Raw genomic sequence first — 14,197 nt, forward strand, 5'->3', positions numbered from 1 at the left:
TTTTGATAACCTGAGGTTTACCCCAGGCAGCCCAAGCCTCTAAGCAGTGGGTGATGACATGACTTACCTTTTCACCTGTCAAGGGAGTGGCATGAATTATGCCAGAGCAGGTATCAACAGAAACATGGACATAAGAAAGAGTGCCAAAGGAGGAGTAATGAGTGACGTCCATTTGCCACAAGTGGAGTGGCCGAAGACCACGAGGATTGACACCTACATGAGGTGCTGGACGAAAAGGTGCACAGGCCGCGCACTGCAGCACAATATCGCGTGCGGCTGCCCGCGAGAGGCCAAATTTGAGACGTAACGTCAGTGAAGGAGTATGGTATAGAGAATGAAACTGGCGAGCTGCCTCCAACGGAGAGCCAACCCAATAAGCGTGAGTGGCATGATCCGCCAGGGCATTGCCGCGCGCCATGGGGCCCGGCAAAAGGGAATGGGCCCGAATGTGCGTTATAAAAAATGGGGACCGGCGCGAATGGATGGCAGCACGGATAGCACAGAATAAGGAGAACACCGTGCTGCGAGAGTTAAGAGAATGGGCTGTTTCCAAGTGACGGACAGCCTGAACAACATAAGCAGAATCAGAGATTATATTAAGGGGCTCTGGCACGGTTCGGAGAACCAATTCAACGATAGCACATTCAACGTGCTGGGGAGAAGAGTAAGCGAAGCGGGCCGTAAACACCTGATCATTGATTACATAGCTACCGGTGCCTGTGGATGACCCGTCAGTATAAACAATGGTAGCCCCAATTAGAGGCTCAGGGGAAGTCAGATGAGGAAAGATAAGCTGATTGCGGAGTGCAAACTGAAGAAGGGGATGTTTAGGGTAATGGTTATCTATGTCTCCTGGGAAGATACAACAGAGTAATGGAGAATCTGGACACAGGGAAAGGCCTGCCTCAGGGAAAACTGCTGCCGCCACATACAGCTGACACATGGTAGGACTGTTAGCCATCCCCTGAGGCAGGACCCTCCACTGGTATCGCTGATCAGGCTCCTGATGATTAAGGGATGGAAGCGTAAAAGCGAAACGCTCCCGATCATTGGGGTGTAGCGGAATGGAAAAGAAACCGTCCTTAATATCAACAATAAGAAGTTGCCAATGCTTAGGCAAAGCGGACAGAAGCGGGAGGCCGCGCTGCACTGACCCCATCAGCTGCATCTGGCGATTGATTGCGCGGAGATCGTGTAAGAGCCGCCACTTGCCAGATTTCTTTTTGATAACAAAGATTGGTGTATTCCAGGGAGAGCGAGATGGCTCCAAATGGCCCATGCGGAGCTGCTCAGAGACTAACTCTCGAGCGGCAGTAAGTTTGACTGAAGGCAGGGGCCACTGAGGCACCCAGACCGGCTCCACTGTTAGCCACGGTATGGGTATAGCTTGCTCCTCAGTGACCCCTAAGAAAAACCCAGCCCTTGTCGTGGAGGTCCCATAGAGCGGGTATTTTGGCTTTTGCACTGTCTCCGAATGTGTCCTTGTTGGCCACAAAACAAGTCACTTCGGAAGTGTCCTTAGCGGCGAGGATGGCAGCCGCCAAGCCCGCATTGGTGGGAGGGCCTCCAATTTCTCTGCAAGCTTTTAACCATGCACTGAGGCCCTTTCCCTTCCAAGGGGCAATAGCATGACGACACTCTCTCGTGCACTGCTCGAAAACCAACTGTTCCACTAATGGCATAGCCGAGTCGGCATCGCCGAAAATCCTTGCAGCGCATTCCACCATCCGAGCCACAAAGTCAGAAAACGGTTCTGCAGGGCCTTGGATGACCTTGGTTAAATTACCTGCAACTTCCCCGCGATTAGGCAGTTGTTGCCAGGCTCTTATAGCCAATTGATTAATCTGGCCATAGACCTGAATGGGAAAATTAAGCTGATTATTCTGCCAACGACCCTGTCCTAAGAGCATATCGGCATCCCAGGCAGGCTGGCCCTGCTGCGCGTTCTGCCGAGCTTGATTAATACAGGCTTCTTGATATATGGATTTCCAATCTAAATATTGCCCCATGGATAGACAGGCCCGCGCGGTACCAGCCCAATCACTGGGGGTCATGGCATGCGCACTTAGCCGTTCCAGTAGGCCACGGGTGTAAGCGGCATTGCACCCATAAGCCTTGACAGCTTCAACCAAAGCTTTTAGTTGCTTGTAATCTAGGTGTTCGTGAAAGCGATGTTGATTAGCGTCCTCAAAGACGGGGAAAGCAAACTCCCTCTGTATCTTCTTTCTAGCTCGGGGAGGCACAAACGAGGTTCCGCCCTCCATATTTAGAGGGGCGGATCCCACAACGGGAAAAGGAGGGGCAGTAGCGTACGGGGGCGGGCAATTACGCTCCGCCTCATATCTAGCCGCCGCCTCCTCCAGCTCCGCCTTCTCCTGCGGAGACAGCCCCTCCTCCGCCTCGCCAGAACGCGAACGGGAAGAAGAGCGAGACGATGAAGAAGAACAGGAAGAAGAAGGACGAGAGGAAGAAGAGGAAGAAGAGGAAGAAGAGGAAGCCGACATGTGGAGGGAGGCCATTTTGAGAGCCACCTCCTCCATGTCCCTTTCAGGCGGCGGGCGTCCCCGCCGTTCCTGTTTACCCGCGGACTTACGTTTCCTTTCCGGCCTTTTCCTCGGCCGCCCCGGCCGAGCCGGACCCACTTTGCCTCTCTCAGACATACTATCTTGATAATCACTGAGTACTTGCTGACCTTCCCGGACCGGACCGCTGCAACGGTCGTCCTCTAAACAGGAGCGCACCAGTGCCCACACAGGGAGAACACACTCCCAAAGGGGACCAGACTCTCGGGCACGGCGAAGGTCCTGCTCTAGCTTATCCCAACTCGGAATCGTTAAAGACCCCGAGTGGAGAAACCATGGGGCCACCCGGTCCACGTCCTGCACAAAATGGCGCAGGACACGGTCAGGGATAACTAGGAGAGTTCCCCATGGGGTAGGTCACAAGCACCCGGTGCCGGCGTCAGAAGAGGGCAGGGGTCCAAAATAAAGCCGCCCCAGCTGCTGTGGTTCTGAACTCACCTCCAAAGAGGTCGTCTCCGCCGGTGCGAGAAGTTCCCGGGTTTCGGCACCACTTGTCGCGCCGCACTCGCCTGCAAGGACGACACAACAAACTGGAGTTCTTCCAACAGCAGTTTAATGAGGCATCTAGTCTAGTTACATGGTGAGAGACCCCGAACAGGAAGGACCGTGGGCTTATATACCATTGCAGGTAGTCGTGGCGGGAAGTGATTGGTAGAGGGCCCTGACAAGGCTCCCAGCAATGATTCTATTGGCTATGTGCTCACCCGTAATCAGAGACCGCTCCCAACACAATAACCAATACTAGAAATAGTGACCAGTCATAATACTAGAATTTAGATCCTTCCCTTACAGTTTCTCTTAGCAATGCTCTGCTGATCTCCCAACTCTCAGCTTAAAGAGTTCCATTTTGACTTTGTGGACTTTGAGTCTCAGTGCTCACATGTTGGAGCAGCATTGATTAATCTTATGTTGGTGATGTTTAGAAGGTATTCCTACCTTGGCTGGGAGCTCTACCTAAAGAGCTATATAAGCCAAAACACTTTTTAGTTGTGAGTATCAGGACTTAAAGAAAAAGAGAATCTGTTGGTTAAAATAACTGAAAAGTTCAGGAGTAGAATTGCTTCAAGCACAGCTAGACTTTTGAGCTGAAATGACCTCATTAGGACTTAAGGACACCTTCTAGCTCTTGGCTCTGCTTTCTTCCTTATTGCTTCATTCTGAAGCAGGCTGTTTCCACGTGCTTGCAGTTCTAGACTCACAGCTAAACTCTAGCAGAAGGAGAGCTTTACTTTCTATATTGTTAGAGTGAAAGTTCATTCTAGGCATATCTCAAACTTGATGATTGCAGCTGGGTGGATGGAACTTACTGTTGGCCAGATTTAGGTCAAATGCTTGCTGTGGAGCAGGACTCCAAGTGGAGGCAGCCTCGCTTGAAGTACATGTACTGAGGGTGGGGTGGGAGGATGCAGAAAAGGCAAAAAAGAAACAGATGCTCACAATTGTCAATCCTCTGGCTGCTCAACATGTCTTCGTTCCCCCACTTAACACAATGCAGCCATTCACATAAATAAAACACAGAGCATCATCTCCAAGGGACAACAACTCAAATTGCCATTTAGTAACTTATTCAGCTCAAAGTTCACAATATCTAGGTGTCATGAATTTCTCTTGTTTGGACTTAGAGGTGTCATGATATTGGAATCTATAGCCAAATAACATATTTGACCATCTTGATACATCTGTTGCACAATTATGAAAGGAAAACAGGATTACCACAATAAACACTGTAAGAGCAAAGATAACTCCATGACAGGCTAGGCTTCCTGGAATAGGCCTAAGTTTCGGTTTCCCCGGCGCGGGCCCTCCCCTTCCCCAAAATGACGCTGATGACCACTGGAGGATCCCGAGACTTGGAGCCAACCAATCAGGAGTTAACGTGACCATGGAACTGACCAATCAGGAGCCGACACGGTCAGCCAGTCTTGAAGGAACAAATGAACTGAGGGAGGGAGGGGGGATGGTGTGCACAACGTATGGAGCCCACTGAAAAGTATAAAAGCTTAGTTTTACCCCAGGGCGGGGTCCTAGTTCATGGAGAGGCCACTGCGTTGGTGCTCTGGGACTTGGACCCTAGCTCGAGCTAGCCAGTAAACTCCTTTGCCTTTTGCAGCCTTAGTGACTTCTGCCTCTCTGTTCCTGGGGCCGAGGGAAACCGGTTCTAACAACACTACTGTTCAAAAGAGAAGAAAGGGATGGGTTTGGCCAGTGGGAAGCAAAACAAACTAAATAAATGAGGAGAAAGGGAGACAACATATAATGGCTACTGATCCATGGTATATAGAACATGCTGAAGGACAGGAATAGCAGAAATCCTTGCCCTAGCATGAGTTCCTTGGTCAACTAGTCTGATTGCCACGGGCTCTGCCATCTGAAAAGCTTTCCCTTCTCCATAGCCATTGTCCTATTTGACCACATGTGAGGTGGTCATTAGGGTCAAGTCCCCTTCCCTCCTTTTTTTTCTGCCTTTAGCAGTTAAATTCCTTTTGGGAAGGTTTGCGGGACTGGGGTATTAATTGCCTTAGATGTTGAGTGATCTCAGCTTTATTAATCTTAGGGTTTCTAAGGCAGTACAACTCACTTATAATATTAGTGCTTTTTTTTTTTTTTTCCTATTCATATTCCCTGAGGTTGTGACCAAAACCAGAATTCCTTTTTTCTTCTCTCTTAGAACAAACTTTGGAGCTTGGGCCACTACTATTTCGCAGCTTGCCGATCCCTTTCATGGCCCTATGGGAGGTGGGGAGACAGAGTGAATCAATCCCTTCTTCTCTGGCTACACTCCTTTGACTGCCTCTTTGCAATTGGAACAATTGTCCCTTTTGTCAGCCAGAGAATGAATAACAGGAAGTGACTAGGAGTGATCTGTGGGTATTAGTATCCTGGCTTTGTTAGCATTCCTTTTAGCTTGGGGTATAGAATTTGGACATTCTAATGCTGGAAAGCCAAGACTGCCTGACTCTCAGCCATCTTGGGTTATTAGCCAGAGGCAAAGCTGAGTATTCACAGCTTCAGACAAGCTGGCTTCAAACAAAGTTTACCTCTTTCTTGTGGGACCTTACCAAAAGGTAAACATCTCAATACAATGGATTTTCTATTGAGTCTCTAAACATCAAGCTTGTTTGTTTGATATCTGGAGAGTCCTAAGATAAAATAGTCAGCAATTAACCCAGGTACTTTTTCTACCAAAACTCACAAATTGGTAATCGTTCCTATGTGGAGAGTTGGGGAATTCTTACTACCTTGCACCTCACTTCCATTAGTCATTTCCACATTTTGGGGTCTGTACCAAGTATTTTTACACTTATTCTTAGCCTAAAGGCTGAGAAGCGATAGGGGACTATTATTTTTAATACCACATTGTGGTATATTCCTGATACCACATGAGGTAGTTTATGTCTCTATGATAAAAGAGTCAAAATCCCAACCCAATTTGTATTATACAAAAAGAGGAATATATTGACCCTCGTAACCGGAATGTCCAGGAATGGCACTTGTCTTAGTTTGCTAGGGCTGCCATAACAAAATTCCACAGACTGGGTGGCTTAAATAATAGAAATTTATTTCTCACAGTTCTGGGGGCTGGGAGTCTAAGATCGAGGTGTCAGCACGTTTGGTTTCTCCTGAGGCTTCTCTCTGCTGCTTGCAGACGGCTGCCCTCTTGCTGCCTCTTCACGCTGTCTTTCCTCTGTAAGCACATGCCCCGTGCTGCTCTGTATGTCCTGAGTTTTTCTTCCGATGACACCATTCAGATTGGATTAGGGCCCCATCCTATGGCTTTAACCTTAATTATCTCTTTAAATGCCCTGTCTCCAAATATACTCACATCGGGGATTAGGACTTCAACGTATGAATTTTAGAGAGGCACAATATAGTCTATACCAGCACCATTTTCAGAGATGCATTTGGATTCAGGATCAAAATGAGGTCATTAAGACACTGTCCAGTTCTTCTCTCTACTTCTCTGCTTGTTGCATGTTCAAGCAGGCTGTTGTGTGCTGGTCTTTCACAACTCTAAATTATCTCCTTATAATTTAATAACTTTCCGATGGAAAGAAAACATATTTTTCTCAATGATTCTAGCAAAAAATTCTGCAGTTGACTCCTATTGGCTTGAGTGGGACATGTGCACATCTTTGGAATAATCACTAGATCCAGGGCAATGGGATTTGTTTATTGTCCAATCTTGGGTGATGTGCCCACTCCTGGACTCTAGTAAGGGGGTGAAGCGCCCCAATTGAACCACAGAAACTCAGAATAGGGAAGAGGGTACTTGTCCAAAGGAAAAATAAGAGGTTGCTATCAAGAGAATGAGGAACAGATGATGGCAGGCAAAATCCAACAAATACTACTCTGTGATGTCTAAATTTTCTTTCTAATGCCAACATGCTATGCTTTAATCCTGAGTCATTCAGTATTTTGAACCATACTGGTCCATTGTTTTATAGGACAGTGCTGGCATTGTGTATAAAATTCAGTGTTCTTTCATAATCCTTGGAAGAGTAAAAGAAACATATAATTAATTTTGAAGTGCAGAAGTGTATTGAAGTACCTTCCTCTACTGAAAATGCTAAATTGGACCCTCAGAGGAAACATGCACAAGCTGTCAACTTAAGAAGTGCAAAGTTGACCTCACTGTAAAGGATCCTCATTCTGAAAGGATCGTTTTCTAAGATGGTTCTCTGTTGGTGGCCATAAAAATAGAATTTGCTAAACATACAAATGGCCACCTAAATAGAACACTAGCCCTCACATAGGGAAGAACAATGCACTTATTTATTAATTAGAATATGTTAATGTTGCTATCTCTGTATTCAGAGATGATCACTTTTTTTTTATTTCTCTGTTTTTCTGAAAAATCTCTATGCTCCTTTGTACAGGTAAATCTTTTTTTTTTTCAGCTCCAACTTCTGGTTAAAGATTCTGTGGGTATTTGCTACTCTGCTTCTTTGTTTTGCAAAACTATGTTTTCCTGCTGTTCATGACCATATCAGCACTGTTCATTAAAATCCAGGAATTAGGATATAGATATTCTTTTCACCACTTAGGTTGTCAGTAGGGTAAGCTAGGAGATAGAGGTGAAATGGTTCTGAGGACTATAGGTTATAAGGAAGATCCCATGTTTTGGCAAAGGTTTATAAAACACTTCCTGTCACAAGGCACGAGCTGTTAGTGTCATGCAATATCTCCTTTTCCTTAGTTGTGAATTTAACCCCTAATCTTGCCATTCACTTCTGTGTGGTCACTGCCTTTCTCTTCTCTACACAGGTAAGAATAAGAGCTATGTCTCTTGAGTAAAATGTACTCCATCAAGGGATGCACTCCTAACTAAATTTTAGGAAACTAACATTATTTTGGGGATTATTTTTTCCTATTTTCTGTCTCTAGCTACATTGAGTAACAAGATGGTTAACTTCTACTGGACAGTAATGAAATTTGGCATGGTGCCTTAAACACTACTTTGTCTAGAACAATTTGTGAACAGAAACGATGGACAATATACTGTTAATATACTGTTTACCTCTGGGAATTAAGAACAGCGGTGAGGGTGGCCTGGAAAGTTGGCAGTATCTTTTACATTAAAAAATAAACTTTAGATTACAGTATAGTTTACACTCACAAAAGTACACAAATTTTAAGTATATAGAGCAATGACTTTATGAATTTTCACAAAGGGAACACACTCCTCTGGCCACCCCCAAGCACCTCAAACACTCTCTTCCCCAAAAGGAAACAACGATCCTGAATGTTGACAGTACAGATTAATTTGGCCTGTTTTGGAACATTATATAAATTTTATTCCTTGTGTCTGGCTTGTTTTCATTCAATATTGTATTTGTCAGAATCATCTATAGTGTTGTGTGTACCCACATATTTATTGCTTTATAGTTTTGCATTATAACCACAATTTATATTTTCATTGTTTCCAGTTTTTAGTTTTTACAAACAATGCTCCTAGGAACAGTTTTTAATCATTTTGCTTTATACACTCTACACTAAGGTGGTTTTTTTTAAAACCATGAAGATGATTTAGCTAAAACAAAACAATCATTGATGTGGGTTGCTCCATATCCTTAATGCTTTGACTACCAATTTTTTTTTTCTTTTTAAAGTCTCTTTCCAGAAGAAACTGCCAATTCTTTATATCCTTTTTCAATTCTTCTTTTCTCCCATTTCTCAAATGTATTTATACTCTAAGATTGATCCTTACCTCTGTTGCTTTCTTTCTTTACACTAGCTCCTTTAGAGAATTATTTGCTGTCAGGGTTTCTCATGTTGCTTCTATATAGATGACTTAAATCAGCATCTCTTCCCTGACTCCACTCTCACACTCATTTATTAGTCAGTCCTTAAGCCCTACAGTTCATTTCAGTCATCTTCTTTCCTTTATTTTATTTTTATTTTTTACACTAGTCTGAAACTATGGCTTTATAACTGGCTTACTTGTAACAGGCAAATATTTTTTATGCAAGGTTCCCTGTCCATATAAACAATTTGAGTGACTCAAAATCAGCAGCTCATCTGCCTTTTCTGGCAGCTCGATCTTGTGGCGTCCCACGGAATAGTATTGCTTTCACCAGGCACCTTTCCAGAAGTTGGCTGGCAGTGGCCACAGCCATGGGGCCCCTGAAAGATCCCACAGGCACCAGTGCAGGAACTCCTCTGGTCGTCTGGGCAACCCCACTTGGGGGAGGGTATGAGAGGGAGGAAATGACAGGTAGGGTGTTAGAGAATGCCCTGAGGGAAGAAATGGACACTTGAGCAATGTCACTTGCCTGGGCCCAGGTACTGGACAAGACTTGGAAAAATCTGGGAAAGGTATTCCAAGGTAGGGAGAAAGAGAGGGGAGGCCCTGAGGCTCAGGGGTTGGGAGAGAACTCTACTTGCTGCTGTCTGAGGGCAGTACTGATTTTCTATTACCGTCAAGGCAAAGTCCATCCTTCTTTAACATTCTGGTTCCACAGTCTGACAGAGCTCTTTAACAGTTGTGGAAGAAGCACCTTGATTCAGTGGCGTGCTGAAGCCAGCTTTCCCTTGCTCCTAAGAACCAGTTATGGGGATTTCTTCCTAACTCCATATTCAGTGATGTCACACTGGTAGCTTGAAATTCACCGTGGTGGTTGTTGTCGTTCTTTGTTTTTGAGAGTCGTGTAACCATATAGCCAATTGTCACTGTATACATTACTGTTGAAGGGATATCTTTTTGCTACAGTGAAAGGTATGTTTTTACTAAGGCTCCCAAGAAGAGGTGTTTTCAAAGTGTGTCCCAGACAGAGTGTTTTTGGAGCTGAGGAATTTGAAGGAAATTTACAGGAAAAAGACAGAATTCTAGAAAGGTACTTTTATAAAGTTAAACTTAATTTAACTAAGGCCTTTGGCATCAGGCAGATGTGGAAAAGTTGGATATCTCTGTAATTAATTTTATAAATCCAGAGGATTTTAATACCAGTGATTGATAAGGACACTACAAAACACAAAATCAGGGAATATTATCACTTATTAATACAGATGCAAAAATTATACAAAAATATTAATAAATACAATCCAGTAGTTAAGAATTAAATATTAATAATAAAGAATATCCAATTAGGATTTATCATAGGAATTCAAGGATAGTTCAATATCAGGAAAACTATCAATATAATTAATTATATTAATAAGTTTTAAAAACATCTTATTAGTAGATTTTGAGGAGATAATTGATAAACTCCAGTAGCCATTCCTAATAAAAATCTCAAGTAAAGAATTTATACATTTGACTATATTAAAATTAAAAACTTCTCTTCATCAAAAGATACTACATGCAAAGTGAAAATATAATCTACAGACTGAGAGAAAAAGTGTGCAATAATGAAAAATATTCATATTTTCATATTCAGAGGATTTAAAGAACTACAAATCAGTATGCAAAAGACAAAGAATCTAAAAGAAAAATTGGAAAAAGATATGAACAGGTAATTCATTGAATGAAAGGACATTTAGTCTCACTGTTAATAAGTTAAATATAAGTTAAATGCAAATTAAAACAATGTGAAGTACCATTACACATTTGTCAGATTAATTAAATTTCTGAAGCATGATAATAGTAAGTGTGGGCAATGATGTGGAACAACTGGAATTCCCAGTGCTGGTGGGAGTGTAAATTGGTACAATTACTTTGAAGAGCAATTTTGCAACATCAGGTAAAGCTGAAAATATGCATACTGTATTGGGCACCAACCTGTGTAGTTCCTCAGATTCTTGTGACTGTCTTCTCCTTCCTAAAGGCACTGTCCACCTCCTAGTTTGCACTGGTATTGCTGCCTTTGCCAGTGACTTTGCCAAGCTCCCTGAGCTGGCTGGAGTCTGGGTTGAAAGCCTAGATTTTCACAGCCCTGATACTGCTTACTTTAAGCCCTATTCACAATAAATGGTCTCTCCACTTCTAGACTTGTATATAACACAGGTTATGCGATTTGACTTCCTGAGTTGCTGCCAAGAAGCCAGATGTTGCACCCCTGAAATGCAGGGTTAAGAAAGGTAGTCAACGCCTTGTGGGGTGAACTTTGACCTACGGGAAGGGGTAAGAGGGGAAGAGAGATAGGCAGATGAGTCTCCTCTCCCTTTTTCATTCTGTAGATTATGCTGTGATGTGCTTTCTCCTTCAAACATTCTGGTAAAAGATTCACATGTTGTGTGGACATATCTGCTGAGTGACAACTATTTTTTTGTGGCTTGCTGTGATGCATTGGCCTGCATGGTAATGCACCACATTGTACTGCTATGTATCTTTTCTTGCCTCAGTACTCCTTTTCCTTATGCTTGTGCTGGGCTTTTGCCTCCCAAATTAAGTGTAAGCATCTTAATCCTTGCCTCAGGCTCTGTTTTCTAGAGGGCTCAGCCTAAGATACTTAGAATTCTATTCCTAGTTGCAAACTATAGAGTGACTCTTACACATATGCATAAGGACTGTGGTCCCTAACCCCTGGTCCACACCAGATACCAGTCCCAACCTGTTAGGAACCAGGCTGCACATCACCACCTGGGCTCTGATGCCCCCACACCCCCTCAATCGCCCCCCACCCCCCATCGGTGGAAAAATTGTCTTCCATGAAACTTAGGAACTGGGCTGCACAGCAGGAGGTGAGTGGTGGGCAAGTGAGGGAAGCTTCATCGGTATTTACAGCTGCTCCCCATTGCTCGCATCACCGCCTCCCCCCACCCCAATCCGTGGAAAAATTTGTCTTAGGTGAAACCAGTCCCGGTGCCAAAAAGGTTGGGAACTGTTGCATAAGGCGGTATCTGTAAGAGTGTTCATTATAGCCTTGTTTGTAATAGTAAACATTTATAAACAATTAAGTATTACTCTGGTGATTTATACAAAGAGATAATATACTCCCTTGAAAATGAAGGCTCTAGAGCTACATATATAACGTGGATAAAACTCAAAAACATAGTGGAGCAAAAAAGGAAGTGGCAGAAAAATTAATATTGCATGCAACCATTTATATAAAGTTTACAAACAGATAAAAACAACATCATGTAAATTTCTAGATATGTGTTTTTGTAGTATAAATATAAAATATTTCAGGGAAGGAGAAGCCATACTTCAAGGTAGTTGCTTTTGGAGACGGAGAAAGGGAAATGTGAGCTGAGAGGAGTCTCTTGGGAGTTTCAGTGATACCTGTGGTGCTTTATTTCTTAAGTTGCGTGGTGGAGCACAGGTGTTAGTGGTTGGAAAAAGGCTGGCTCGAATGTCTTTATTCTTCCTCTCTCGAGTCAAGGTCCTCTGCACTCTCCTGCGTTGTGTCCCAGGAGGCAGAGGCTGACCTGTATGAACTGTGCCAGTGAGCTGCCTTGTTCTCTGGCTTCCACCTGGGGCCAGCTAGTGGGGAGCCCAGAGATTGGGCAGAGAAGAGTAAAGCTGGGGTATTATCCTCATGTTTCTATTTGGCTTAGTTTTTTCTTATTTACTTAAATAGTCCAACAAGCATGGAGAATATAAGACAGATAACATATGAGGTTGTTGACATGGGCCGTGGTGGGGGCGGGTGTGGGGTGAAGGTGCTGATATGGGTGAAAAGTAAGGAAAGAAGAACCAAACCTGGAAGGAAAAATATAACTTTCTCTCACAAAAGGAGCTAAGGGTCGGATGGGGGGTTATGAAAGCTCCCTGAGGACTTGTTTTTCATCTAAATGGAACACAGAATGAAAACCCTTTGAGGCAGGAGGCTGAATGAGGGGGGAGGCAGAGGTGAGGGGGTTTGGGGAAGGGACTAAGGAAACTGAACCGATTTAGCTCTTTCCCTGATCTCTGGACTAAGAAAAGCATTTTGCTAATCTCATCCACAAATTCTCTTATCTCTCCCCAACCGCCACCCTTAAGGAGTTAGTGTCCTGAGCCTGAGGCTAAGGGGTGGGGCACCTCCAACCCTCCTCATTGGCACAAATGGCAAGTGGGTGGTTTCTAAGTCAAAACTGGAAGAACCAGTCGAATCTTTTTTGTCAGCCCAGTGGGATGAATACAGAATGGGAGCCAAGGTATGGAGCCAAAAGGAGGGAGAGAGGGATCCAGGAAATGGCAGTTTAATGCATCTTGAAATCATTAGAGCAGATACTTGCCCTCTTAACCATCTTGTCATCAATCTTGGGTTTCAATTTCCTCTTACCAGTCTTACTTCTATTTTTTCATTCTGAAGATATTCCCCGTGATAAAGAAAACAGAAGTGAAATTGTTAAAACACCATTTTCTTTGTCATTCTCAACGCCAACGTCGCCAATCTGTTCTTTTCCTGCAGCCACAGCAATGCCCTACTATGCAAATCTGACTGTGTTCGGCTTTCTCTCACGTTTATAATAAAATCTAAACTTTTTTTTTGGTTAATAAGTCTTCCCTAATTTTGTCCTCCCCACCTGCCCCTAAAAAAAAAAAAATCTTTCTGGCTTCATCACTGGCCTCGTTCCTGTCCCTCTCTGTAACCTTGTCATTCTTAGACATGCAATTTGTGGTTAGAGCAATTCCTCCACAGCCCTGCTATTGGGGGCCAGGTAATATATTTGTTGTGCTCAGCTGTCTGTGCATCGTGAGATGTTTGTGCATCCCTGACCTCTAAACCCACCAGCTGCCAGTAGCACTCCTCCAGTTGTGACAACCAAAAATATTTCTAGACTTTGCAAAATCTCCCCTGCGGCACAAAATCACCTGTGGTTAACCACTGGAACAGAGTATGGGTTTCGCGTTTGCCCTCCCACTCTCGCTCAACCGCTCTTCTTTCTGCAGGTCCTGACCTTCTCCACGTGGTCGTCCTGGCAAACACAGGCTCATCTCTCAGCCTCTGCTCAGTCCTCCCTCCTTGGTGAAGCTTCTGTGACTCCTGAGGTGGAGCCAGGCAGGCTGGCCCTCCCAGCCTTAGTAGAGCAAGATCCCATTGGATTCGAATTCACTGGGGGTGTCTGTCTCCATATCATACTGAGATTAGAGGGTCTGACTTTTTTTTTTTTTTTAAAGCATTTTGTTCTTTGTACACAGTACCTGGTCCAGAATACTGACATCTATGTGTATCTTTAAAATTTTACAAGTATGATTGTTAGATATGATTAAAGCAGTTTAGAAATGACATTTAAAGGCAGATCTATTG

At 43.9% G+C, this 14,197-nt stretch overlaps 1 protein-coding gene across 1 annotated transcript in view; it reads left to right on the forward strand.

Annotated features, from left to right (window-relative positions):
• The first annotated feature begins 1,064 nt into the window (after window positions 1-1,064).
• The window catches only part of LOC123640588 (signal peptidase complex subunit 2-like), a 28,840-nt gene continuing 15,707 nt past the window's right edge, over window positions 1,065-14,197 (forward strand). Inside the window, 1 exon segment of the mRNA XM_045555183.1 lies at window positions 1,065-1,313. Coding sequence (XP_045411139.1) covers window positions 1,065-1,313 — 249 coding nt within the window.

This window comes from Lemur catta, chromosome 6 (assembly GCF_020740605.2).
Source record: "Lemur catta isolate mLemCat1 chromosome 6, mLemCat1.pri, whole genome shotgun sequence".
Taxonomy (NCBI): domain Eukaryota; kingdom Metazoa; phylum Chordata; class Mammalia; order Primates; family Lemuridae; genus Lemur; species Lemur catta.